This window comes from Alternaria alternata (genome assembly GCF_001642055.1).
Source record: "Alternaria alternata strain SRC1lrK2f unplaced genomic scaffold CC77scaffold_10, whole genome shotgun sequence".
Lineage (NCBI taxonomy): Eukaryota > Fungi > Ascomycota > Dothideomycetes > Pleosporales > Pleosporaceae > Alternaria > Alternaria alternata.
The window spans coordinates 415,931-441,200 of record NW_017306199.1 but is presented as its reverse complement, the minus strand read 5'-3'; the positions used below and the strand labels follow the sequence as shown (position 1 = coordinate 441,200).

The window sequence follows — 25,270 nt, the reverse complement described above, 5'->3', positions numbered from 1 at the left end:
GCTGAGAGCCTGTTGTCTTCTGCTTCCCATCTCGATCGTATGGCGGAGAGGGAAGAGGGATCTTCTTCGGGAACGTTGACATGCTTGCGCTCTTTGTACAGCCCTTGCTTGTGCGAGAGTCCTCTAGGCCGCTGAATGTTCGCTGGCTTGGTGTTGCAAGTTTTATGGGCGCATGTTCAGGGCGTGATCGGTCAAGGTCAGAAAGAGCTTGCTGGGGACGAGAGGTAGAAACTTCAGGAGCTGTAGTCATCTACACTCAAGGAAGAGGACTACAGCCTTCTGATAACTTCGTCGTGGTTGCATTGGGGGTTGTGAGGCCCGTGTGGGTGGGGTGTTTCGAGACCATGGGTTGAAGCTCGAGGCAACATCTCGGGCATTGTGGCCCTTGCCCGAGGAAGGACCAAGACCAACATCACAACAACATCACGACATCACACGGGACTTAAGCGAAGGCATTCTAGGGGCTACAAAGCTCTTGCATGACCTCAACTTTACCTTCTATGCAGGGGCAGGAGGGGTAAGCTAGAGCGCCGTCTGTTTGATAGAGTTCCCTCTTCAGGATCCAAGGAAGCAAAGCTGGACAACATTGTGGTCACCCAGAAGGTGTGGCAACTAGCATCGCCATTCACGGAAGTAAATAGGCTGCTGTGAAGGTAATCTAAGAGCTCAATGCTTCTCAGATGCTCTCTGAAGCTACCTCCTTCCTTCTGGAATCTCTTCCTGGCTATCAATTTGCTTTGTCTCTTCTGAATTAGCCTGGTTCCGCCACCTTGACCCCCCTTCGGCTGTCCCCACAACGATTTCTGGCCCAAAATCACAGCTAGCCCTTCTTTCTTCACGACACCACCACAGCCGCCTTCAGCGAAAGAAGGTCTTGGAGCTGCAGAACCACTACTTCCTCTGTAACACCTGCTTTGTATCCTCTTCCTCTCTTGGTCGCCTTGAGTCTCTCTACAACCTCCGCTGCCGCGCCAGCCTCCCGAGTAACGATTTCCGGACCCTCCCACACCTCTACGACGGTAGTAGTCACGGCGCGTCAATAAAGAAGCTTTTTAGCTGCCTTACCGATCTTCCGAAGCCTCTATAGGTATATCCTACCCCTTGTTTGGAGACTGAGATCGGTACGAGCGGCTGTGGACAATGCCAGGGATCGCTGAAATTCGCGTGACAGTTATGAAAGGTAAATGTATGTCGAAAGACACCCCGACTCCAGGCGGTCCGTGGTGGAGACGATAGTGAACCTTGGCGTCTACCATCATACGGTAGCATTAGCTCTCTGTCAACAGCGACTGATTCGACTGCACCGACGAACGAGTCACAAGCTTGCATGTCTTCCGGATACCGATGACAAGCGGCTCGAGCGTAGATGAGAGGTAAGCAACATAACAGGTTTATCGCGACGGACTGTTTCCATAACAAAATGAGGAGCGTAGTCACAATTTGCCAAGATCGTCTCTAGCCAGGTGTATCGCGCTTATATGTGCTATTGATCAAGTGTAATATCCACCCGCCCGACATACTCCTCACCCAACGCAGCTGGACCGAGTTTCCGCCCTACTGCCTCCCACGTACTATACTCGAGATTCGACAAGAAGGCGGTACAAATGTAATGCACGCGCACAGTCATGTCAGTATTACAGATACTCGAAGACTTGACTTACTCGAGCGCTCGCTAGAAGCTACATTATATCACGCCACGTTTCTTCGCTTCATAATCTTCGCGCCTCTTCCATAAATTATAATAAGTCTAGCATATAGCTACGCCTGCACCGACACCAAACCACCTTTTCAAAACCTCTCGTTGGTATGAGGAGGTGTTGACGCGCCACGCCGCTGTCGAAGGAATGTCGAAGATCAATCAGTTCATGGTACCCTCTTGCTTTCGAAGCAGAGATGGGTAACTGAACGACCAGCCGTCAAAAGTCGCCTAGACTGAGACTCTTGTCTTTGCAATACAGATACCGGTTGGACATCAATACGTAGAGTAATCAATTATTTTTGCTTCGATTTATCGTCTCTCAAGTTGAACGTTGACGCAGACGTGCTCAACATTGAACAGCATTTATTCTACCAACCATGAGCAAGAGCGTTTAGTCGCTGCCTTTGTGAGACGTCACGAATGTGTAAATATGCGATCAGGGTCTGATACCAACGGTGCTATCGAAAGACCGAGTTACTCAGATAACACGTCCACCTCGTTTCAGGAAATCAGGGACCAAACGTCGGAGACCCTTGCCAGTGGTTCACAGGCTACGCAATGACATGCTTGTCACAATTAATGATTCACTACAAAATAGCTCACGATGCTCGTGCGAGGACGATTTGCAAACGTGGTCCATCCGCATCACAGCCAGTTCGGAGTTCGCACGGTGCGCAGCGATGACGATCACGTCGTCGATCCGGGGAGCTCGCACATGCAGATCCAAACCTCACCAAAACCAACTTCAGACCTCACACTCGTGTCGTTAATGCAAACTTTGGTGCTGTCAACGGTCTGGACACAACTGCAGATGTCATAGCACTATCTCTTACGTAGAAGACTGCAGTAGCCTCCTCGGAGAAAAGTTTAGGGTGACGGTGCGGTCATGCGAGCGAAGCGCCTAGGGTCGTCAGCGTGGTTGATAGCGCTGACGGGTTATCCCTGCGAAGGCTTGCATCATCACTGTTGTTGCGCAGCAACGAAGTACACAGCCGCGTAACGATATATAATCATGTACTGTGTATATAATATTCAAAACTCACAGAAACACTATCTGCATTACAGCCTGGACAACATCCAACAATTCAAATTCCATCATAAAGTCAATTTGTGATCGGCGCTAATAGCAAGGTAAGTACCGATAGTTCCGGCGTGGAAGGGACGATTGGACCCTCATACGTCACTGCCAGTTGCCCAGGGTCCTATGACGCTGCGACAGGACGACCCGCTTCCTCCCGCCCACTGCTATAATTCTCCAGCCCCAGCCCAACCTCCAAGCAGCAGATCATTCATCCACGATTTCTCGCTTCAGCCACCCGACTCATTCATCTCCACAGAGACCCTGACGCTTTGCTAGAAACGACAAACTATAGTTTGTTCGCAGCAACACAACACTCAACACCCACATCTTCATATATCCATCAACAATATGGTGTCAAGAGCAGTTTCCATGGGCCTTCGTGCCTGGCAGGTATGTCTATAGCATTCGCATCCAGAAAACTCCTACTAATATTCAATAGTTGATCTGCGCCATCCTCGTCACCGCGTTCATGGGTAACAACATTGCGCGCGCTTGGTCGGGTGTGCACTCCATCGTCAACTACTCGCTCTTTGTCGGTGTCTGGTGGTTGTTCACTTTGCTGTACTTCCTACCTACATCCTTCATCGAGAAGTTCAGCATCCCCATCGTCGACATCGCGATGGATGCGCTCAGTGTGCTCTTCGGCTTCTGCGCTGCTGTTGCTCTTCCCGCATACATTGGTGCACACAGCTGCTCGAACAGCGTAAGTCTTCTTCAAACAGCAATATAAGGGAATTCATACTAATCCCACACAGGCATACACCCACTCCAACAGCGTCCTCAACAGCTCCGCAAACACCGAGCAGAACTGCCGTCAGGCTCAGGCTACTACTGCTTTCCTCTGGTTCGGATGGGCTGCATTCGTTGCTACCCTGGCCCTCAACATCATGAACGGACGCGGCAGCGGTGCCAACCTTCGCGGTGGCATCCGCCGTGGCGGTCCCGCCATGAGCCAGGTCTAGGATGCCTGCAAATCTTACTCTGACGGCTCTTGGAACACACGATCAGATGTCAGCGATGTCTGAGATTGCAAGCGTCAAGATCGAGCGTCACGATTTAGAACATGTATGATATGAAGACGGAAATACATCGTGCTTGATGCCGATGCTGGATAGGATGGAATGACTAGGCAAAGGATTTTAGGATACCAGGACACGTCTACGACGACATGCGGCGTTTATCTTGATCTTTAGCGATTGTAATAATACTATAGCTAATACGATTTGAATTACGATACCCAAAAACATGCGCATTGTCTTGCATCTCGTGGTTGGGAAAATGTTTCGCTCAGGGTTACGTCACACCCCACCAATTCGGCACGCGTCAGCCACGCCCAGCCACAAAGCTTCAGCCATCTTTCAATGTTCAGGATGCTCTTCCCTGTGTAACGACGCGCAACCTATCACCCGTAACATCCGTATCGCGTCGCGCCTGGAGCCACAAAACAACCCGTTACCCGGCATTGCGATCGTCTTCCAAGCAACCAATAACGTGTTCCTGGCTGAATGTCTCCCCCCGCCCCCCTCCCATGTCCATGCCCAAAAGATGCGCGCAAGACGCGCTATGAGGCATCTATGTAGTTCTGTAGAATTGGTAGCGGTAGCATCATCGCGAAGCACGTAGCAAATTCTACAGGCCGCTCTCGTACTTTCAAGTTTGGTTGCAGCAACATCTCTATTACAAAGAGCGCCATGTAGGATTGAACTAAATTAACAATTACGATTACTGATAGAACTTGCTCACGTGATGATAAATGGCCTATAGAGTAGGCCAAAAATAACAGTGTAAACCATGGGATGGGTTTATCGTCGAGCTTTTTGAGGTACTTAACGTATGGCAATTCTGTATTCTTGGTGGTTGGTGACGACTAGAACACAATGTGAGCATCGATGTCTAGTATAAGATTCGAAGATGAGCTTACCGTGAAGATCACATGTTCTTTTTGTGTCTGCTGTCCGATCTGCTTCTCTTGTCGCAAATCGAGAATCTGAACTTGCAGTGCTTTAATTCTGCTTTCAAAGTGTCGTTCATTAAAGTACAATATGCGACAACAATTGGAGAATATCCGATCACAGGTGTCCTCCGTCATGTTGTCACAAAGGCTGATTTGTGAAACGAGTTCGTCTGCACTGGGTCGCTGCTTCGGAAATATTGAGAGCAAGCCCCGAATTGCGAGACAAAGGTGGTGCTTAACGGGATCAAGATCTTCGGGCCATGGTAGCCAATCGTTGAGTTTTTCAAGGCTCTCGTGATACACGAACCTTGTAGTAGGAGACTCGGGCCGTAGGCGTGTTAAGGACCCATCTTGATCAAAGACCATAGCTTCAAGGAGCACGCATCCGAGCGAGAACATATCCGACGCCCGGCCGCTACGCTCTAGGTTTGCCACCTGAAAGAAAATGTAAGATCAGTAAGAGATGATCACCTATATGTAATGCCTCGACTTACTTCTGGTGCTTTGTAACGTGCTGTCCCTGCACCACCATCTGTTCCACTTTCAACGAGGTTCGAAAAGTCACGAGCTAGGCCAAAGTCGCTGAGCCAGAGATTTCCTTGTGACAGAAGGATGTTGGAGGGTTTGATGTCCTTATGGCGGATGCATTGACTGTGTAGGTAGGCGACAGCGGAAATGAGGCATCCAATTTGTGAGTAAATAGGCCACGCTTTGTGCTTTAGGTATAACTTCGATGACGGATATCCGAGCTGCCGAAGCCGCAGTTCTTGATCATCGGTCGCGTCATCTTGCAAGTATGTCTCAGCATCCTCGAAGAAGGTGCCGAGATCGCAAACTGCTACTGGGTATAACAACAGCCCGATGGATCTCTTATGGGTATACGAGCCAATGAGTCGGACCAGATGGCGATGGCTCAACTTCTTCAGGACTTCGACCTCGAGCCTAATACTCTCCTTTGCTCTTTTATGGCGTGACGATCTTTTCAAAGCTACTTTGAGTCCTTGCACGGTCGTTTCGTGAACAATTGCGTCAGCGCCGTGGCCGAGGAGGTCTCCTATGTTCGAGTTCGTTAGCACTAAACACAAGGAGAAGATAATATGAGAAGGATCATGCGTTGACTAAGAGGGACCTCGACTTACCAATCTGTAATGCTAAAGCCTCGTCCACACTGAAATCGACATGGCACCCTCTGCCAGTCCCAGACCAATCGTTCATGACATCGCTGAACAATGAATCCATCGCCACCACCGTGGATACATCAATCCCTGGAAGGGCCAGATGGTTGATGGAGAAGTTGGAGGTAGGTTGAGGAATGTATAAAAAGTGAGCAAGGCTGGGTGTGAGGCTGTGCAAGCTGCAGCAAATGATGCATACGCACACCGCTCAGGAGATGACGCATGCAGTAACGAGCACCTCCTTATTTATCGTATTGCGCGTTCGCTCTGTGCAAGATGGACGACAGTCAGCCTTTTTCGAATTGTTAGAAATGGTGGCTTAGTTTGAGGATGTAATTTTCTATCCATGCAGCACCGAGCACATACAGGTGCATACTGTGCAACAGGGTGTTTGTAAGACGAACTTCTACCGCGATACAATACAGTGTCAACAGCATTCTGCTTGTATTCTATTGCCATCATGTCCATCATATCATACCAGTGCAGCACTCAGCAAAATAAGCAATTTTGAAGTCTGTAATTCTGGAAAACCATAGTATGTCTTTAGTAAATATACACCCTGATAAAGCATGTTGAACGTAAACGCCGAATACCTCACAAATCAGATTTCCCATAGGGAACTTGAGACACGCATCCCACATGTAACGCCGAGAACCCGGGTATCATACACCCAAACACCCCACCATACCACCATGCATCCTTAACAAGCTCGCTCACCATCTACTCGCTATCATCGTCATCATCGAAGCTAGGTTCACTCGCCTCATCCGACTCTGCCTCGTCATCGCTAACCACATACTTCGCCGGCTTAGCAGCAGCCCTACGTCCCGGTCTTGCAGCAGGAGCGCGAGCAGCAGCCTTAGGTTTAGGCGTCGGTTCATCGTCGTCAGAGCCAGACAGAATGTCGTTGGCGATGGCATCCGCATCTTCCATCTCCTCATCGTCGTCGGAGTCGATGGTGATTTGCTTCTTAGCCTTGGGTGCAGGCTTAGCAGCGTCCGCGTCTTTACCGTGCTTCTTTGCATAAGCTTTCGCTGCGGGGCTCTGGGCTGCGGGCTTCTTTGCAACTGCCTTTAGTTTGGGTGCTGGCTTCGCGGCAGCGGCCTTGGGCTTTGCGGTGAGCCTGCTGGCAACTGGTTTCTTTGCTCCAAGATCAAAGTCATCCTCATCAGAGCTCATGATTGTGTCGTGGACGTTGCGAGGAGGAGGGCGCTGTGGCGAAGACTGAGGCATCAGACCTTCGTAGTTGGTAGTATCGCCGTCGATCTCGATGGGGCTGCTGTTCTTCTTTGCTGCGGGTGCGGGACGGGCAGTGGTGGTGGCCTTGAACATTGGTACACCGTTCGTACCGGATCCGATGGTCTTGACCATGCTGCTAACATCGCCGAGAAGGTCATCGTCATCATCGTCGGAGTCGCTGCCCATGGTGTACTTGGGGGCCGCCTTCTTTGCGCTGCGAGCAGTACGAGGCGCAGTCGTCTTCGAGGGCACCTTCGCAGCCTCTTGGGCGACTGCAGCGAAGACATCCGAATCTTCATCGTCTGAGACTGGGTCCTTCTTGATAGGTTTGGCGGCAGCAGGGCGGCCACGTTTGGCCGGTGCTGGCGCTGGCGCAGAATCTACAGAAGCTGACCTACCATCTTCTCCACCGTCAGGTTGCGGTGTCCCCTCCTTCTTCTTGACGAGATGCGCGAGCAACGTGCCTTGCTTTTGCGGCGCAGTTGAGCCAAATGCGCTGCTACTCTTAAGAGCTTCTGCCGCCGTAGGCTTCTTGACTGGTTCTGGCTGTAGATAGCTAAGCAATCCCTCCTTCTTCGGCTTTGCCTTCTTCTTAACCGGGCCAAAGTCGGATCCGGAGTCGTCTGAGTCACTGCCATCTGCCTTTCTCTTCTTCTTTCCCTTGCCCTTACCAGCACCGATACCAAGCTTCTGAGATGGGCGGCGTGTGACGGCAGCGATCTTCTTCTTACGTTTGACCTCTTCCTCCAGCTGAACGTTCCATTCGTCCATGAAGGCGTCGAGATCAACGTTCCAGATGTCCTTGGGTGACATTTTGATGAGGGTGTCAATCTCGTGTTGCTTCTCGCCGATCTGCTTCAGAAGCTTCTCGACGCGTTCCTGAGTAAGAGACCAAATGGCCATCTAGAAGATGTTAGTTTTAGTGTTGTGGAAAGGATTGGTAGCACTTACACCCAGCAGATAGTCGTAGTCATTGGCATTCACCTCCACCTCAGTCTCCTCTGACTCATCATCTTCCTGGACATCCTCGGCCTCGCCAGCAGCCTTGGCATCTTCAACCTTGGGAAAGGGGGCGAAACCAAGCTTCTTGAGCTCTTGGACGAGCACAGCCTTCTTCTTCTTTGAGACAGTAAGCTTTCCATCGATGATCATCTGGATGAATCTGGCCTGGTTCGTCATCTTCAGGTGCTCCTTCTCCATGACCTGGAGCTGGTGCTGCTTTCGCTTCTCATAGTATCGCAGACGGACGTGGTAGAACTCCTCAATGATATCGAGGACGCTTGCATACTTGTGGATGCGTCCATGTGCGTCGAAGGCGACGAGATTGCTCGTGGACTGGGGCTTGAAGAGTTTGAACATTTCTTCCAGACCCTTGGCGAGAGCCTGTGCCATGTATTTGTCTTCCATCTTGATGATGAAGTGAACGCGGTCTGGGGTGTTGTAGTCGATGTAATCCTTAATGTAAGAAGGACCCTTCTCAGCCTTGATGATCTCCTCGAGCTTCTCCTTGAAGTCTTGTGTCCAGTAGCGAACCGGCAGTTCAGTAATCTCAACCTCGTTGTCGCCAGTCTGTCGGACAACTCCAGTGAACTGGTAACGATCGGGACCAAGCACTGTCGTTGTACCAGTGAAGCCCTTGTACCAGGGAACCATAGGAGCCATGTCCTCCTTGGTCGCGCCTGGCGCCATACGGCGTCTGATGTTCTCAATGATGTCCATAGGGTTGAAGTTAGGAATTTCTGAACTCCAACCAGTACCAATACCGCTCGAACCGTTGATGAGAATCGTGGGCAGAATCGGGACAAACATCTCGGGCTCGATCTTGTGACCGTCCGACTCGCCGTACTTCAGCAATTGGTCATCGTGGGCGTGGAAGATTCGTCGTGCGAATGGCGAAAGGCGTGTGTAAATATACCTGGCGCTGGCAGCATCGGCACCACCCTTGAGACGCGAACCGAAGTTACCACTGGGCTCAAGGTAGTTGATGTTGTTGGTACCGACAAAGTTCTGCGCAAGGTTGACAATAGTTCCTTGCATAGAAGCTTCACCGTGAGCATAGTCGGTGGATCCAGAGACGGAACCTGCAAGCTCAACGACCTTGACATCTTTCTTGATGTTTCGCCTGAAACAGGTATACAGAACCTTTCGCTGACCGGGCTTCAGACCATCGACAACGGAGGGAATCGATCGCACGTTATCAGCCATTGAGAAAAGGATGAGTTCCTTGTTTACGAAGTCGTCGTAAGAGATATCCGGGGTTGTAAGGTCAAGATGCTGGCCGGGCACAAAGTCTCGCAGCCAATCTTTACGAGCGTCAGCCTTCTTCTTCGAGAAAGCGAGCTCGATGAGCTTCTCCTCCTCGTCACGCATGACCTGGAAACGCTTCATGTGTGTGTCGAGGTCCTTGAAATAAATTTGAGCATCAGGAATGTCGCTGGTACCCAATCCCTTGTAGTACTTGTGGTCCCATCCTTTCTCGTGCTGGTGCTGCTCTTTCCACTCCTCGTATTCGGGCATGGAGAAGAAGCTTCGCATGTTGCGTGGGTTCTTGGGGTCGCCCTTCCAAACTTTGACGATAGGAGTAATGAACTCCAAGAGAAAGCCAGGAATCTTGAGCAAGCTGGGAAACTGACACTGGAGGAAGTTGATGAGTAGACCCTTGATATGGCTACCGTCGTGATCTTGATCAGTCATGATCATGAGATGGCCGTAACGCAAGCTCTTCATGTCCGCTACGGTGTACTCCTTCTTATGTTGAAGTCCCATAAACTTCTTGATGTTCTGGATCTCAGCATTCTTCATGATTTGATCGACAGTAGCATCTCGAACATTGAGGAGTTTACCACGAAGCGGGAACACACCAAACAGATCCTGGTTGACAACAGCACGACCAGCCAAAGCAAGTACACTGGCTGATTCACCCTCAGTGAGGATAAGTGTGCAGAGATGTCCGTCCTTTGTTCCTGCCTTGTTGGCATCTGTGAGCTTAGCGTTACTGATACGGTTGCGCTTGTTGCCGTCGGTTTTCTTCATCATCTGGTCGGCCTTTTGCTGAGCAAAGTGCATAATGTTCTGGATGACGTCGGTCTTTGCGATGGCATTGAGGAACTTGTCACTGAGGACTGGCTTGCTACCGAACTGGCTAGCCTTTGTCGTGAGCTGCTCCTTGGTCTGAGATGTGAAGGCCGGGTTGACAATGGAACAGTTGACGAACAGGAACAGATGGTTCTTAATCTGCGCTGGCTTTAGCTTGACAGCAGCCTTGTTCTTCTTGTTGACAATCGCCATGAGCTTCTCGATGATCTGGTCGGCGATGTGGTTGACGTGGGTACCACCAGATGTTGTCGCAATCGAGTTTACGAAGGAGACTTGGTTGAATGAACCATCTGACACTGCGAAACCAATGTCCCAGCGGTCCAGCTTGTCTGTGATGATGACATCCTTCTCCTTGTCGTCTTCGCTCTTGCCCTGGTCGCGCGAAATGGACTTGGTATACATCTCCATGTACTTCGCAAACGATGTGATCTTGATACGTTCGCCGTTCAAGTAAACCTTGATGCCTCGAAGCGTACCAGCCATATCGTAGGTCCTGCGCTTGACCATGGCCTCGAAATCGTCATCGATACCGGTCATGCCAAAGCGAGCGTAGTCGGCCTTCCAGCTGACCTTGGTGTAGTCGTCCGCCTTGATATCGGTGATCTTGGCCTTGCCCATCTTGCTCATGTTGTCGGTCCAAGTTTGCTTGTACTTCTTCTTCTGCTTCGAATCGACCGTCTCGACCGTAAATTCGGTACTGAAAACGTTACAAAGCTTTGCTCCGTAACCGTTACGACCACCGGTGACCTTCTGCTGGTTGTCGTCGTAGTTGGAGGATGTGAGAAGGTGACCAAAGATCATCTCTGGTACATATATGCCGTGTTCCTATTCGAATTAGCAGCGATCTGAAGTAGATTTCGAGAGCGACTAACTTTGTGAATCTCAATTGGAATTCCCTTGCCGTCGTTCTTGATGGAGATCTCGCCAGACTCCCGGTCAACGCTGACCCTGATCTCGCTCATGTTCTTGTCGTTCTGCTTGTTGTCTGCCGCGTTTACGAGAATCTCGTCGAAGATCTTGTATAGACCGGGAACGTAGGTTACGTCGCGGAACTCCATCGACTCGCTCTCAGAGTTGTATACCCACATCTTGTCTGTTTGTCGCTCAACGGAACCGATATATGTGTCAGGGCGCTTCATGATGTGCTCCAAATGCGTCAACTGTCTACGTGTTAGTTGTTGCCTTACAGCGCATGCCTCAGTCACTCACCATCTGGTACTTGCTGCTGGCGCCGCCTTTCTTGGGCGCTGAAATGGGCACATCCTCGCCATCTCCGCCGAAGCTCTCATTCGCGATGTCTGCAAGAGGCTTGCCACTGGACTTCTTCGCGGCTGGTGCCTTCTTGGCCTTTGGTGGTGTGTCCTTGAGAAGCTCCTCATCGTCATCGAGTGGGTCCTCGTCCATGTCTACATCTGAGTTCTCATCCATGTCTGAGTCGGCTTTGGCCTTCTTCTTTGGCGCAGCTTTCGGCTTCGCGGCGGCCTTTGGTTTGGCTGTCGCGCCTGCGGGTCGGCCTCGGGGCTTTGCAGGTCCAGCTGCTTTCTTCGTCGCTGCGGCTTTCGGTTTCGCAGCAGCCTTGGTGGCCTTCGCTGGCTTTGCGGGTGGGGCGAAATCGGAGCTGGCGCCTTCGTCGAAGACCGAGTCTTCCATTAGGGAGTCGTCCATAGCGGGCTGTTGTCGTGTCCCGAAGGACGAAAAGAAAAAGTTAAAGACGATAAACGCTCTCTATCGCGAAGTTTAGGCGATGTAAGCGATAAGAAGCAGCGAGTGTAGACGAAGGGAAGGCGTAGTGGTGAGAAAGCAAAATGTGGAGGCGTGTTTTGTTAGATGAGGGTCTGTGTTTACGCGTTGGCGTTGCCAAAGCGAGACGCTGCAGGGGAAGGCGCGCTAACAACGCTAATGCGGGGCTTCACTTAGCCTCATTGGGTGATGAGCGATGATACGGAGAACTTCAAACGTCGTCAAATCGCGAAGAGTGGTGACTATAGAAGGTGAAGATGATGGGACTATGCATGGAGTTGAAAAGGAAAGAGCCCTATAGAGAAAGCTTTGTCGTGGTATTCGGCCATGGTTCAAGGTAAGACAAGTACGGCGACTGGTAAAACACCAGCTGCAGCCTGAGCTAGAGACATCACCTCCAAAATGATTGCTACTCTACTGAATGCAAGCAGATGCTCGTGTTTAGGGGTTGTATAGGATGAGGTGGTAGCACCTTGGTGTACAAGCTGATTTGCATCGAGACGAGTCCCCTTATCTCCATACCACGTTCTCACTTGATCTTTGAGGGCGTTTTCTATCACCTGGACCCTTACGGTGCTGAGCATACAAGAGCTGACACAAGACCACCCCGAACGTTGCCAAAGAGAAAGCAGACAACTCTTTGGGGGTGGAAGCGAGGCCAGGTGGGGTCTGACGTGAGTCCTTACACCGTGTGCGCGTTTCCCTGGTCCACGCCACGCAAAATCCCATATTTCACTGAATGCTTCCCAAAATGGAAAGCGCTATATCATGAGGACCAACCGCAAACACAATGCTTAACTAACTGATATATCAAAATCTCCAAACCGTCGTAATACATTCTCCACTGTACGGACACAACCTTTTAACTCAACACCAGCTATCCAGAATGTCGTCCCCGCCTCTTCCGACGCCTTCAGATTCAGAACCACCTGCCGCTCCTCAATGGGCAAGGACGATACTTCAAAATCCTTCTCGTGGACGATCAGAAAGTTCACCTTCACTTAGCCTTCAACCTCAATCAACTTTGATACCTCGATTAGAAATGCTACCAGAAAGTCGTTCTTCGAGTCCTTCCTCAGAAGCAGCGATACTACACCAAGATGATATTCTCTCACCTTCGATGGACCCACGTCAAGATGAGGCTAATACACAAGGCACAACGCTACGTAGTCGTCTTGCACGTCTCTCGAGAAGTGAGCTAAATTTTGTATTGCGCGAGCTACTATCACGCCCGGCTACTAGGCCAACCGCACCCCCGCCTTCGGACAATACGCTACTCTCGACCCCTCCCGATTTCAACGTCTTCCTAGACAATAACCTACTCCCTCTAATGCCCACACACCCCCTCTACCCACCGCTAGGAACAACATGCGGAATCTGCCAAGACCCCTTCCACGAGGCACATGCTCCCGTACTGATCGTCAAGGCACAAGGATGTTCCGGGCATGTATTCGGCTACCAGTGTCTGCGCAAGTCTATCTCAGCAGACACAGCAAATAGCAACAAATGCCCACTGTGTCGGACAACGTGGTTTGAAATATCGAGGCAACATCTGACAAGATTGGCGATCGTATGGGGAAGGATAGGCCAGGTGGAAAACAGGGTCATTAGTGACATCGAAGACGCTGAGAATGACGCTGAGAGGGCTAGGTCAGCTATCGAAATCAACATGAGAGACTCCGTGCCTATTCTAGAGCACGAAATGTTGATTGCTAGAGGTCTAGAGCACGAACTGTTGCTTGCTAGGGACTGGGAGATCGGGATGGCACTTGCACTTGCGAGGGCCCAGGTGGCCGACCTTTCGGTGGTTGGAGACATGGCTCATCGGATGGAAATGTTGCTTGCTGGAGAAAGAGAGAGAGACAGCGAGATGGCAGCGGCGATTACTAGGATTCACGCGACTCTTAGGCCTAGTCCTCGAGGGACATTGCTTATGGCATGGCTTGTCTTTCTGCATGTACTGTTATTCGCCATTATAGCAAAAGGGACATGGGGCTAGAAAGACGAGATAGCCCTGTGGACCTGCAGAAGTATAAGAGGCTGACGAACAACATTGTTTTGCAAGCGACGAGGGAGAAGTCTGAGCTTTAGAGCGAACCACGTAATTAATGCGATGAGATAAGTTCGCAACTATGTAACATATGCACGCTCAGAATTTCATGTAATCAGTAATGTGTAATCAGTAACAGAATTTCATGGAGAAAACTCCATTACTGATTACTCATTACTGATTACATGAAATTCTGAACGTGCATATAACATACAAATATCCGTCCACCCCCCAGAACGCCATGCCAAAATAACAAACTATGCAACAAGTAAGCCCATGCCCGCCGTACTATAAAAGGACTTTTTCCGCGACCCCTCCTCCTCATCTGTCTAGTCTCAAGTCTCAGACCACCTAGCAAGAGTAACACTAGTAGTGTACACCATGGCAACAACTCCGACAACCATCATAGTGACATCGCCGAACTTCTCCCAAGGACGGTTGGCCACGCCCTTGTAGTGCAAGAAAGCAGGGTAAATGTACACCAGAGGCACACAAGCAAAGCTTCCAATGAGCGCAACAAACTTGTCCAAGTCGCTAGCTCCAAGGATAGCAATGAGACCGCAGAGAATGACAAGACTAGTCCTGAAAGCATTCTTCTTCCACTTGGTCATGTTACTCTGCTTGCCGGATGCGCGGCCAAAGATCTTAAGCTCGATGTTACGCATAGCGGGGAAGAGCTGCACTGGTGTGCCGACTAGGACGGCCATAGAGTAGAGGAACTGGACAGCATTGACGAGCTTGCTAGACTGGGGGAAATTGGTAATGACCTCGACTGACACGTTCTCGCCAAAGGTTCCGTAGCAAAGCACGCCGACGGACGTGAAGATGACGGTGATGATGAGCATGACAAGGTAGAGGAGCTTGCTGAAGTGCTCGGGCTCCTTCATGCTGGACTGAATGGGAAGGATGAGCCCAATGCCCTCGAAGGTGAAGATGGCGGAACCGATGGTCATGGTGAAGTCACGAGGGTTGAAAAGCTCAATAGACGGGTGGAAGCCTCCCATCTTGGCGATCCACGAGATGTCGTACCAGTAGATGTACGTCAGACCGATGAGGATGAAGACATCGGCGAGAAGAGCGGCAGGTCCGAGCTTGGAGATGTTTCGGATGAAGGACATGGGTATCAGAACAGCAATCTGGATACCAATGAGCGCATTGGTAGAAAGCGGTTCTTTTGCATGAGCAACAGCGTCAAGGAACGATCGGAGATTGTCTGCCGTGAAGATAAGACCAGCGCATACAAAGCCGATTTGGGACAGCGTGATAGAAATCAGGATGAGGGCACGAAATCTCGGTCCCACGACAATGGAACCTAGATCACCGTAACCACCGCCACCATATCTCTTCCTCGTCGCCAACAGTAACTCGAAACACAGTGCGGTGATGGCAGATACCAAGATCATAGTAACGGACGAAAACAGCATTCCGCCGTTCTTGAAGGCTTTGGGCAGAAACATGATTCCGGTACCAATGAAGGCCTTCAGGAGAGTGAAGAAGGTCTTCACTTGGTCTGCGTCGCCCTGTTGCCTCAGTCTTTTCGAACTCTGTCGTCGTCCGAGAAGTGGTCTGCGCTCGCCTTGCGCCTCTTCCTCTTCATCATCAATGGCAGACTCTTCGTCTGTATCTTCGTCAAGATCTTCACCAGCAAACTGGCCGTACAGCTCAAGGAATGAGATGAAGTTTCGCGTCACAGGCTCCGAGATGTAGCTGACACGCTTGCTTTGCCGCTGCAAGTATTGTCGTCTCAGTCCGCCGGGTGCAAGCTGGTCGCGAACGGGGAGTTCGTCATGGTCAACATCTGAAATAGACGGCGCACTGTTGCGGCCAAAATGTACTGCGTCGGAAAAGGTTGCTGCTCGTTGGTGCAACTTTTGCCGCCGGTTCTGTGCAGCGATTTTGTACAGATCACGATGGATATCGCCGCCCTGCAGCCGCAACGACGACTCTGGCATTTGACGGTCGCCTGAGTTGGAAGCGCTGTCTGCGCCATCTTCCTGAGCCGGTGTTGCTGGGTCAAACTCTGAGAAGTCGTAGCTTGGGTCTAAATGCTGTTCGAGGACCCTGGCCTCCTTGGGATCGGCACCTGCAGTTGTCTGCGGCGTGTCGGTCATGGTTGCGATAGCTCGACGGATGTACAGATCCCCCAGTACTATGTAGATGAGAAAATATCGACGGAGCTACGAAACTTGGGCGTCTGGTAGCCTGGGTCTGGCGGTGAGGTCCGAATGATGGAACTAACGGCCAATCAGGATTTGCGAAGCTTAAATGGTCCGTGTGCCTGACATCACCGTGTTGTGATGTTTGCCGCTTGCAGTACGTTGTGACAGAGTAAGGGTATGAGAATGTGCAAGAGCAAACAGATGACAGTCACCACAGGAGAGGAGAGCTACTTGAAGCAAAACAAAGGACGAGAATCTTCGAAGACGAGACCGCGACGGACCTGGGAAAACATGACGATCGCGCTGGCGCCTTGGCACCGAAGCACCTGGGCACGTGTTGTGGAGAGCGTCTATCCCTGCGTCAGCCACGGAGTCATTGGCGCAACAACCGACCGCTGCCGCATCCTAGGAATTGGACCCCAAGATAGCCGTTTAATCAATACACATTGCCGGCAAAGCAGAGAAGCCCTTTGATCCGCAATTGACACGTTTCGTCCTTGTCGACGATAGCATAAAGGCAGGAGAGCATACTGTACGTGATGGCTGCCCAACAAACCCCTCAGATCGTCTCACCATGGCCCCTCCAGGATTCGGACCGCCAGGGTACTCTGTCCCGCAGCGCTACATGCATCGCGAACCGCCCCCAGAAGGGTCTGACACCAACACTCGACCCTACGCTATTTTCTTTTCCTATCTGTTAACATGTCTTTCTGTCGCTGTACTCATCATTTTGAGACTCTTCAAAAGAGCCAATGTGCTGCAAAAGTCAACAACCGCGCAGCTCCCGTCTAGATCACATGTCTGGCTGTTCAGTGGTCTTGCTTTGGGTAGCCTGCTCACGACATGGACGTACATGTTTCAGTACTTCAAGGTCAGCTATCAATCATGGTTGATGTGGCGGAGCTACTACGAACTTGAGCCACATCATAAACACTGGGGGTTGTGGTTGAAGGAGACCTCTTTATTTCGGGAGGCATGGGAGACTGTCATTGTAGGCAATGCGAGATACTGGTGGTCACATCAGATATTTTTCTTTGCATTGGGTCTGGGATTGTATTTGGAGCAGAAAGGTAAAACGGACTTGATATATTCACGGATAGCAATAACTAATGAACATAGGTATTCGACGTGGGATCAGATATACCTGGGCATTCATGCTGCTTGGCCAGATAGTAGCCATCAGCTTTGCCACAAACCTCTTCTTACTCACCTTGCTTCTAAGCCCACCTACACCTGCTCCGTCGTCGTCATCCGGAGTACGTCGGCCAACATGGCTAGGTCCTTGGCTACTGAACCTCTTTGCCATATTTGCAACAGCGTATCCGGCGATGCAACTGGCCGATGAACATTACTGGCACCATCCCACGCACTTTATGCCGGTGCTTATGGCTCCGCACGTCGCCCTGATGATCTTGCCCATTATCCGCGCTATTGTGCCAGCTGGGTACTTCAACGACGATCCTCAATCTACCGACAAGATCTACAATTTTATGTGGGCATTGGTTCTGGGAAACGCCGGACTAATGCTTGCATGGACAACTGCAAGAGCATACGCCTACGCCGGCTTCGTGGGAATCCAGAGTGCTCTGCTGGAACACCCAGCTGTAAGCAGTGTAGGGTTCGACGTAATCTTCTGCTGGATCACTTGGACCTGCTGGTATCTGACACAACCGAAATCTGGTGATCAACGCGTAGGGCGAATGAACGGGGTGAAGAACGCGCGTGCTGACGATGGACCGGACACTGCTCTAGGTGCCAGTGGGTATGACGGAGGAGTAAGACGTCGCTAGTGTGGTCGTCGGCCGAGGAATTGGATACACGATGGAGCTATACGTTGTGGGCAAGCGGAGAGGAGTTCGTGTGCTGCGGGTACAAATGGGATGTTAGGAAGGCTTTTACGCCACCATCGCATATGTCGTCTGTAGGCCAGTCAGCACGCCATAGTTGGACAAGATCATTTAGGGTAGACATGTGGGAGTGCCTTTAGAGGCGCCCGCTCTCATGTAAGAGAACATAGAGCTGTAATGGTAGCATACAGATGCCGTATTAGCTGAATTTACCAATGTCCTGTACGCTTCGCATGGGTTGTGTTATTGTGGTTGCGCCCATCGTGTTTACATGCGGAAGGTACTGGCGGATGTGCCGGAAGCAAAATCGACCATCACGAAGGAAGTGATCTGGTTGTAGTCGCGGGTCTCGTAGTTGGTGTAAGGCTGTGAACCTGAAGCCATGGACGATGTCGGCGACTTTGGCAATCGATAAGATTTAGCGCTAACAGAAAGTCCGGTGGCTTAAGGCCAGCCAACCTCCCTGCGTCATCGAAAGCACCTTTCCACTTTTCTACGTTTTCGTATGGTACAGGGATACACAAGCAACCTCAATATTTTGTGCATCAGCACATCACGAGCACCTTCATATGGCATCTCGTACCCCGCTTAATCAGCCTCCCAAATCAGTGCTTACAATACACTTTCATATTGCGGACACCCAGAACCGTAGCCTTTCGCCGCATCTTGCTTTTTTCTACCTGCATGTATGGTACTGAGCTATCGATTTGCTCCTCGTATCAACAGCTGATCCTTGCGCTACATGCACCCTGACGCCCTGTGCGGCTGTGGCAGTTATGGCACTTATGCAAAGCTTATCCGACAGGCTGGGGGAAACTTCGTTCGCTAAATCGCGGGGTTGATCTATGAGTGCCTCATTTAAGGTGAACGGTCCCTCATCGGGCATGCCGTGCGGCCCTGAATACGGGTCTTAGCAGCCGACTGGCAAAAGATCACCATGGGTGTGGCAAAGCTCGCAACGCTACCGGCTAGCGGAACGTCATGGGCTGGCTGGGTGCCGCTATCGTGGTACACATGACCGTTGTGCAGGTGGAACCTTTGGGGGAGCTGCGACGAGGCTGCGCGATTGCGGCGACTACGAAGGATGATCGTGAGTATAAAGCTCGCCTGTGCCGTTGTTGAAGAAATGCACTCACAACACCATCCATCCATTCAACCCATCTCTAATCAACCTCACAAAACCTATCCCTGCGTCAATCGCCTACCAACCTAAGAAACATCAATCAGCATGAAGACCTCATCGATCGCTCTGACCCTTGCGGCAGCTGCAATGGCCAGCGCACAAGAAGAGCCGTACTACAACATCACAACTGCACCTTTCTACCTGGTCGTCACATCAGAGGATGGTGGTGTCAATGACACAATCAGTGCCTGCCACGTCGGTGCAGCGATAGAATCGCTCTGCTTGAGCAATGCTGGAGCGGGAGACGCGCCAGAACCTCTCGCTGGCGCAGAATTCCAGTTCAACACATCAATCTACTCTCAGGCACCAGAGCCATCTTTCGGCGTACCTGGCATCCTGACCTGGTGGCTGAACACAAGCACTCTCGACATTCCATCATCAGCGGCCTTTGGTCTTGACCCGATTTCCAATCTCGCAACCTTCACCCTCAGCCCCGGCAGCGATGACGCAACGCAGCTTGCTTTCAACTCTCAGGACGAGTTGACCCTTCAGGCGTATGTTCCAGGCGAGAACTACACAGGCAGCTATCAGGAGTTCTACCGCTGGTATGCGTGCGACACATCCTACTCCAGCTACCAGTACAACAACCTCGTGTGGGGATTGGGTGCAGGCAAGCCGGACAACCCGACGTGTGTCTCAGTCAACGTGACAAGGGTATTTGTTTGATTTGCGAAGAGGGTAACGGGATGGTCATTGGAGGATAAGACCAATGGAAAACTTACGACTTAATGTGCTACGCAGATAATGCTAATCAATAATGAACACTCATTTACATGTATGTCCGTCCCATGTGTGCGTCCAGTCAGGTACCAACCATCGTGATGTAACCAAATGTGCCTCTCCAGGAATTGTACAAACTCAGCTACTTTCTTCTCACTCCAAACTACATTCCAGCACTATTGAGACACTTATTCCTCTTCCCATTCTACTCATTCTTGTTCCTTTCTGCCATGCCAATCGCGGCTACACGGACAAACTCATCTGCTCCATCACTTCCGACCACTTCAACCTCACCCTTACTTCCGACGGCGCCTCCCTGACTGGCAATACATTTTCCGCATACCCCGTCCAAATTGTGACCTTCAACAAGGACAACTTCATGAACGCGCAGGACCCCATTGACTGGGAAGCAGAGAAGCCGGACAGGGGTGAGTACACAGGGTATTCATGCTGATTGGTCTATTACACGTTCCAGGGGATAGGGTATGCGAGGCGGTGTCGGTGACAGGTGTGGGGAAACCTGGTAAGTTTTTGCAGGACTTTTGCTTTTGCTCAGGGACAGTCTGGAACGGTGAGATGTACATTGATTGATTTCGTAATACAGATACACCGTGTTGTGTCAAGATTCAGGTCAAGAGCGTAATTCTTGGAATATAAGGACACGAAAGTACAAGTACGATTACGTCCTTCAAGAGACGATGAGAGATGAAGGTTTGTCGTCAACATCATTGTGGGAGAGTTGTTCGTGTCGCGAGTGCAACTGTGGGATTGAGCAAACAAAACATGAAATGCACCAATATCCATGTTAACACAGGCACTCATTGCAGAATGCACCAGATAATTGCTTCCTACTTCTGCATACTCTGAGCAATTATGCTTCCAAAACGACCTGCGCTGCGCTGTTGAGGCCTGGACGGGTCCTTGCTTGTAGATCCCTTTGCGCTAAGAAAGCAGCATGAAGGGACGCGGGGACGGCTAGAACATCGAGGTAAGCAATGCACATAGTCGGTGCGTTGCATGGCTCAATATGCATGGCTCAATATGCATGTACTCAAGCATGGGATTTGGTTGCTCTCAAGGCTTAAATCGAGTCCTCGAAGCTTAAGCAACTAGCGTGACGCGTGAGGCTGACTTGGGGTGAGCGTCCTTCTCCACCGCGTATCTAATCACTCAGCCTCCTCTTTCACCACCATTGAGATAGTCGAGACCCTTCTCACGACACGGCCCTCGGCAATGTCAATTGCATCGACCCAAGGTCGTCGGGCGCTAATGACGCGTCGATATACCTCACAATGCCGCTCTTGACAGCTATCCGCGCTTCAAACCACCGCAAGCTCGCAGGCCGCGAATACCAGCCCCACTGCAGTCGTACAAACGATGATGCGGCTGCCGTCAGATCGATAGTTTCCGATCAATTCAAAGGCGTTGCCCAGGACGGATAGGTTTGTCGAGACGGTTGCCTCTAGCTTCCCCGCGCAGATCCGGAGACAACGTGTAGGGCGGTTGGGGAAAGCATGCCGTCATCGTGCTTTCCATCGAGTGTGAGCTAAGACGAGCCACCAACGCAATGGCAATATGGCAGACTGTCTTGGGCATTTTTCTTCAATTATCGCAGCACGCAGCATTGCTTGTTTGTGGACACTGCGTAACAATTGCTGACCAGCACTTCCGTCATTCTTTCGCATCGCATCGTCCTCATGTTTCCTTCTACCTTACTTCTCTTCCCTTTGGTCTTACTCACGAAACCTACAACTGCTCAGTCTTCCTCTCTATCCTCATCAAACACACCCATACCTAGCAGCGATGTTACAGTGATCACCGGCGTTGCCAGCACTTCCACTGGCACCTACTCTGCCAGCTTCTCGAGCGGCCTGCCAGGCATAGTTCTGACCTCGACTGCTTCCGGGCGGCAAAATGCTACCGCCACATCTTCGACGACAACCGAAGATGTCACGGCTATAGTCGGTCTGCCCCCTTCGACCAATTCCGCAAACGGTACCGTTTCAGCGACAACTTCAGCTCGTCCTCGGCCAAGTAATACTCGACCATGCAACGGACACGTCGAATTCTGCGAACGGAGGTTCTCCAACGTTTCTATGGTCGTCGCGCACAATAGCCCATTCGTGAAACCACACAATGCAGCCAGCAACCAAGTCTATCCAGTGCTTAACCAGCTCAGCGACGGAATCAGAGGGCGTAAGCTACTGATACATGGTAGAGAAGGCATTGGCTGACATTCCATGATAGTGCAGTTCGAGACCCACAAACCCAACGCCTCCTCTGGGATACGTCTCTGCCATACCTCTTGCAACCTGCTCGACGTGGGCACCCTCGAATCATACCTCGCAACGGTCAGAGGCTGGCTCGCTGAACACCCATACGAAGTCATCGCTATCATGATGGGCAACAACAACGGAGATGACACCAAGATACCGGCGACGGACTACGTTGCGCCATTCCAAAATTCAGGAATGATGGAATACCTATGGACCCCACCCTCAGCTACTATGAACCTGACCGATTGGCCTACACTAGCTGAGATGATTATCAAAAACAAGCGCGTGGTAGTGATGCTAGATTACAATGCAGACCAAAGCCAAGTTCCGTGGCTCCTCAACGAATGGAACTACCAATGGCAAACGCCCTTCTCTCCTACAAATCCCGCCTTCCCATGCACCGAGCAGCGACCTCCCAATCAAGCCGAAGATGTCTCACGCAACCGCATGTACTTGATGAACCACAACCTCAACATCGAAGTCAGTCTCCCTGGCGTCAGCAGCATTCTCATACCGGCGTACTCGCTCCTCGATCAAGTCAACGCTGTCTCTGGCAATGGTAGTGTTGGGCTCAATGTGCAGAATTGCGAGAAGATGTGGGACAGGCCGCCGAACTGGATACTCGTTGATTATTACAATTTTGGCAATTTTAATGGGAGTGTCTTTCAAGTTGCAGCCACGGCGAACAACGTCACATACAACGACCAGTCGTGTTGTGGTACTGAAGATACTAGTGCCGCACATGCCCTTAGAAGTCAAGGATTCTTTGCGGCTTCGGTGCTTGTTGGGGCGTTTTTGTTGTGGTGAGCTTGGAAGAGTAAAGACTATCGACTTTGACATCTGACCGCTTTCTCCGATTTGCGAAGATGCGAAAAGCGAGGCGCTTCGGGAGTTTGGGTGGTATGTTTTTGCTAAGATGTCTGACTAAGACACCACTTTGTCAATCGAATAATTACCTTCTCTAGCCTGAACGACCTGCCCAGTGTGTTTGCCTGCTTGATTTCCAACTGACCCACGCTGATGTGCCCGTATTTTGTCTCGTTCTCGTCGGGTACCTCCGTTAATATTGCGGCGCTCCTGGAGAGTGAATTAACCATTTCCGAGCTGTACATCACGGACCACGATGTGTTGCCTTGCCATGACTCCACCCTTGCTCCTATCGAGTACATATACCACAACACCTATAGTTCCTCATTCTATTATGAACTTTGTCTCAACCAACGCACTGATTCCACCAGCGGTTACCTAAAACTCTATACTCGCTCAAGGACGCCATCGTTAAGGCCACCCAACATGCCCTACCTTAGGACTCGCATCCGTAAGCTCCATCGCGAAGCAGAAAAAGACAAGGGAGAAGGCGAATCGATCAACCGATACAACACGGTACGGCTATCACCACCTCCTGACGACAAACTCATAACGCTCGATTGGGTGCCACATAACTACAAGTACAAGTTTAGACCGCTGCCGCGCCAGGACGATCCAGTCATCAGAGAAATCCTGGGCCTCATCCGCAGCTTAAATGGTCAGAACATCGAGGTTGCAAATATGCGCTTCCGAGTATCGCCGACCGACGAGTCCTTGCCGTTTTGGTTGGCTTTGCCTGATTATACCACCTACTGCAGCAAGCTGTATACCTTCATAGATGACTATCACGAATTTCCACTTACTGGCCGGGTGACCTTCTCTCCTGGACTACCTGGCCCAACCGCAGACAATCTCTGCCTAAAGATAGGTATAAAACGGTTTTTGCTGAAAGACTGGTTGCTGTCTAGCTACAAGTCTGTCAAAAGGTTATCTGATGGAAGTGGCCTAGTTGGCGAGAAAGGGTACAGGACGCAGCGCAAGTGGTGGAAGCTCAATGGGAAGCATTTCCGTCTTTTCGACCTTCCTGCCGAGGTTCGCATGACGGTCTTCGAATTCGCCCTCGGTCCTCGGATTTACCCCTTGGTTGAACTCAACAGTTATTCAGTTCGTCTCGGCATCGGCTTCCCTAACTGGCTCGACAGCAGCCTTATGCAGCGACGCACTTTTCTTCAATTGTCCATGGGTGACTTCCAGAGAGTAACAGGCTGCTCCGCTCACGAGCCTAATATCGCACTGCTGTCTGTCAGCAGGCAAACTCACAGCGAGGCACTCCAGGCTGGCTGGGAGAACACTCGAAAGTGCTTCTTCTCACTAATACATTTCGATTCTATCCCCGATGCGCGCACTAAACCGAAGTACAACTGGCTCAATCACATTATTCTTGACTTTAACATGAGCGATTGGTTCGACTTGCTTAATCTCGAAGATATGCTTGGTCGAGAACCGAGGACCCACTTACACAAGAGCAGCTCCAAGTCTTCCATTACGCTTCTCTCAACACTAGACAAACTATCAACACTACAGCTTTGGTTCAGGAGCCCGGATGATGGCGCCTCCTGGTATCCTCATGGTATAAAAACAATCGTACACAAAGTTAACAACATGCGGGATGACAACGATAACAAGATCATTTGCTGCCAACGTACCATGGTAGACTTGATCATGACCTTCGCCTGGCCTTTTTTCAAGGACCTACGCGCAAAAGTAACTGTAGGCGGGATTCTAAAGGAAGACAGAAAGAAGAAATGGAATGAACGCCTTGCTTTGTCTGCAGAAGACAAGCTTCACGTCATCGATCAGGAGGCCGCGGAGCAGGCTATCTTCGACACACCTCTCGCTAACATGTAAGTTTTTTTTCATCTTCCAAACAGATTTGATCAAAGAATTTGACTGAGAACATGTATAGCGCTTCTTCTTGCTCCTGTCGCACCCCATGCGTGGTTAAACGCTGCAGCAGGGTTGTATCAACGGATGTTTTCGACTGCGAGGACGATAGAGACAGAGGTAACGCAAGCATTAGCGAGGACGTGGAGAGAGTGGAGAGCCAAGAAGAAATTGATGAAAATATAGTTTAAAGGTCTCGTAGATTGTAGATTGGGGGATAATCGTATGTGCGATGCGATGTTCAAATCAACCTTGGTTCGGCTCCCGAGGAAGACGTACGTTTTAGACAACGAGCGAAGC

The 25,270-nt window shown here is 50.7% G+C and overlaps 10 protein-coding genes across 10 annotated transcripts; 6 read left to right on the top strand and 4 right to left on the bottom strand.

Annotated features, from left to right (window-relative positions):
- Positions 1-3,128: 3,128 nt before the first annotated feature.
- On the top strand, positions 3,129-3,742 carry CC77DRAFT_935807 (hypothetical protein; the record flags this gene model as incomplete). Its single annotated transcript, XM_018534462.1, has 3 exons — positions 3,129-3,170; positions 3,220-3,483; positions 3,536-3,742. The coding sequence occupies 3 exons, from the start codon at positions 3,129-3,131 to the stop codon at positions 3,740-3,742; spliced, it is 513 nt and encodes a 170-aa protein (XP_018386087.1).
- Positions 3,743-3,925: 183 nt separating this feature from the next.
- CC77DRAFT_73774 (kinase-like protein) lies at positions 3,926-6,188 on the bottom strand. The gene is made up of 4 exons (XM_018533003.1): positions 5,874-6,188; positions 5,229-5,788; positions 4,702-5,169; positions 3,926-4,647 (listed from the first exon to the last, which is right to left on the bottom strand). Exons 1-4 carry the CDS (start codon positions 5,971-5,973, stop codon positions 4,342-4,344), a joined length of 1,434 nt encoding a protein of 477 aa, XP_018386086.1. The 5' UTR covers positions 5,974-6,188; the 3' UTR covers positions 3,926-4,341.
- A 175-nt stretch (positions 6,189-6,363) lies between these two features.
- Positions 6,364-12,070, bottom strand: CC77DRAFT_1094701 (type II DNA topoisomerase). The gene is made up of 4 exons (XM_018529753.1): positions 11,454-12,070; positions 11,117-11,404; positions 8,100-11,069; positions 6,364-8,051 (listed from the first exon to the last, which is right to left on the bottom strand). The coding sequence occupies exons 1-4, from the start codon at positions 11,907-11,909 to the stop codon at positions 6,630-6,632; spliced, it is 5,136 nt and encodes a 1,711-aa protein (XP_018386085.1). The 5' UTR covers positions 11,910-12,070; the 3' UTR covers positions 6,364-6,629.
- Positions 12,071-12,237: 167 nt separating this feature from the next.
- CC77DRAFT_1020332 (hypothetical protein) lies at positions 12,238-12,695 on the bottom strand. The gene has a single exon (XM_018525026.1). The coding sequence runs from the start codon at positions 12,566-12,568 to the stop codon at positions 12,317-12,319; it is 252 nt and encodes an 83-aa protein (XP_018386084.1). The 5' UTR covers positions 12,569-12,695; the 3' UTR covers positions 12,238-12,316.
- Positions 12,696-12,870: 175 nt separating this feature from the next.
- CC77DRAFT_1008702 (hypothetical protein) lies at positions 12,871-13,983 on the top strand (the record flags this gene model as incomplete). Its single annotated transcript, XM_018523549.1, has 1 exon — positions 12,871-13,983. One exon carries the CDS (start codon positions 12,871-12,873, stop codon positions 13,981-13,983), a length of 1,113 nt encoding a protein of 370 aa, XP_018386083.1.
- Positions 13,984-14,070: 87 nt separating this feature from the next.
- Positions 14,071-16,444, bottom strand: CC77DRAFT_1020331 (hypothetical protein). The gene has a single exon (XM_018525025.1). The coding sequence runs from the start codon at positions 16,143-16,145 to the stop codon at positions 14,370-14,372; it is 1,776 nt and encodes a 591-aa protein (XP_018386082.1). The 5' UTR covers positions 16,146-16,444; the 3' UTR covers positions 14,071-14,369.
- Positions 16,445-16,767: 323 nt separating this feature from the next.
- Positions 16,768-17,983, top strand: CC77DRAFT_1008700 (hypothetical protein; the record flags this gene model as incomplete). Its single annotated transcript, XM_018523548.1, has 2 exons — positions 16,768-17,263; positions 17,313-17,983. 2 exons carry the CDS (start codon positions 16,768-16,770, stop codon positions 17,981-17,983), a joined length of 1,167 nt encoding a protein of 388 aa, XP_018386081.1.
- A 1,285-nt stretch (positions 17,984-19,268) lies between these two features.
- Positions 19,269-20,534, top strand: CC77DRAFT_1008699 (hypothetical protein; the record flags this gene model as incomplete). The annotated part of the gene is made up of 4 exons (XM_018523547.1): positions 19,269-19,877; positions 20,086-20,371; positions 20,419-20,466; positions 20,500-20,534. The coding sequence occupies 4 exons, from the start codon at positions 19,269-19,271 to the stop codon at positions 20,532-20,534; spliced, it is 978 nt and encodes a 325-aa protein (XP_018386080.1).
- Positions 20,535-21,640: 1,106 nt separating this feature from the next.
- On the top strand, positions 21,641-23,026 carry CC77DRAFT_935549 (PLC-like phosphodiesterase; the record flags this gene model as incomplete). The annotated part of the gene is made up of 2 exons (XM_018534446.1): positions 21,641-22,139; positions 22,191-23,026. 2 exons carry the CDS (start codon positions 21,641-21,643, stop codon positions 23,024-23,026), a joined length of 1,335 nt encoding a protein of 444 aa, XP_018386079.1.
- Positions 23,027-23,512: 486 nt separating this feature from the next.
- On the top strand, positions 23,513-24,934 carry CC77DRAFT_1094696 (hypothetical protein; the record flags this gene model as incomplete). Its single annotated transcript, XM_018529752.1, has 1 exon — positions 23,513-24,934. The coding sequence occupies one exon, from the start codon at positions 23,513-23,515 to the stop codon at positions 24,932-24,934; it is 1,422 nt and encodes a 473-aa protein (XP_018386078.1).
- Between the last annotated feature and the right edge of the window lie 336 nt (positions 24,935-25,270).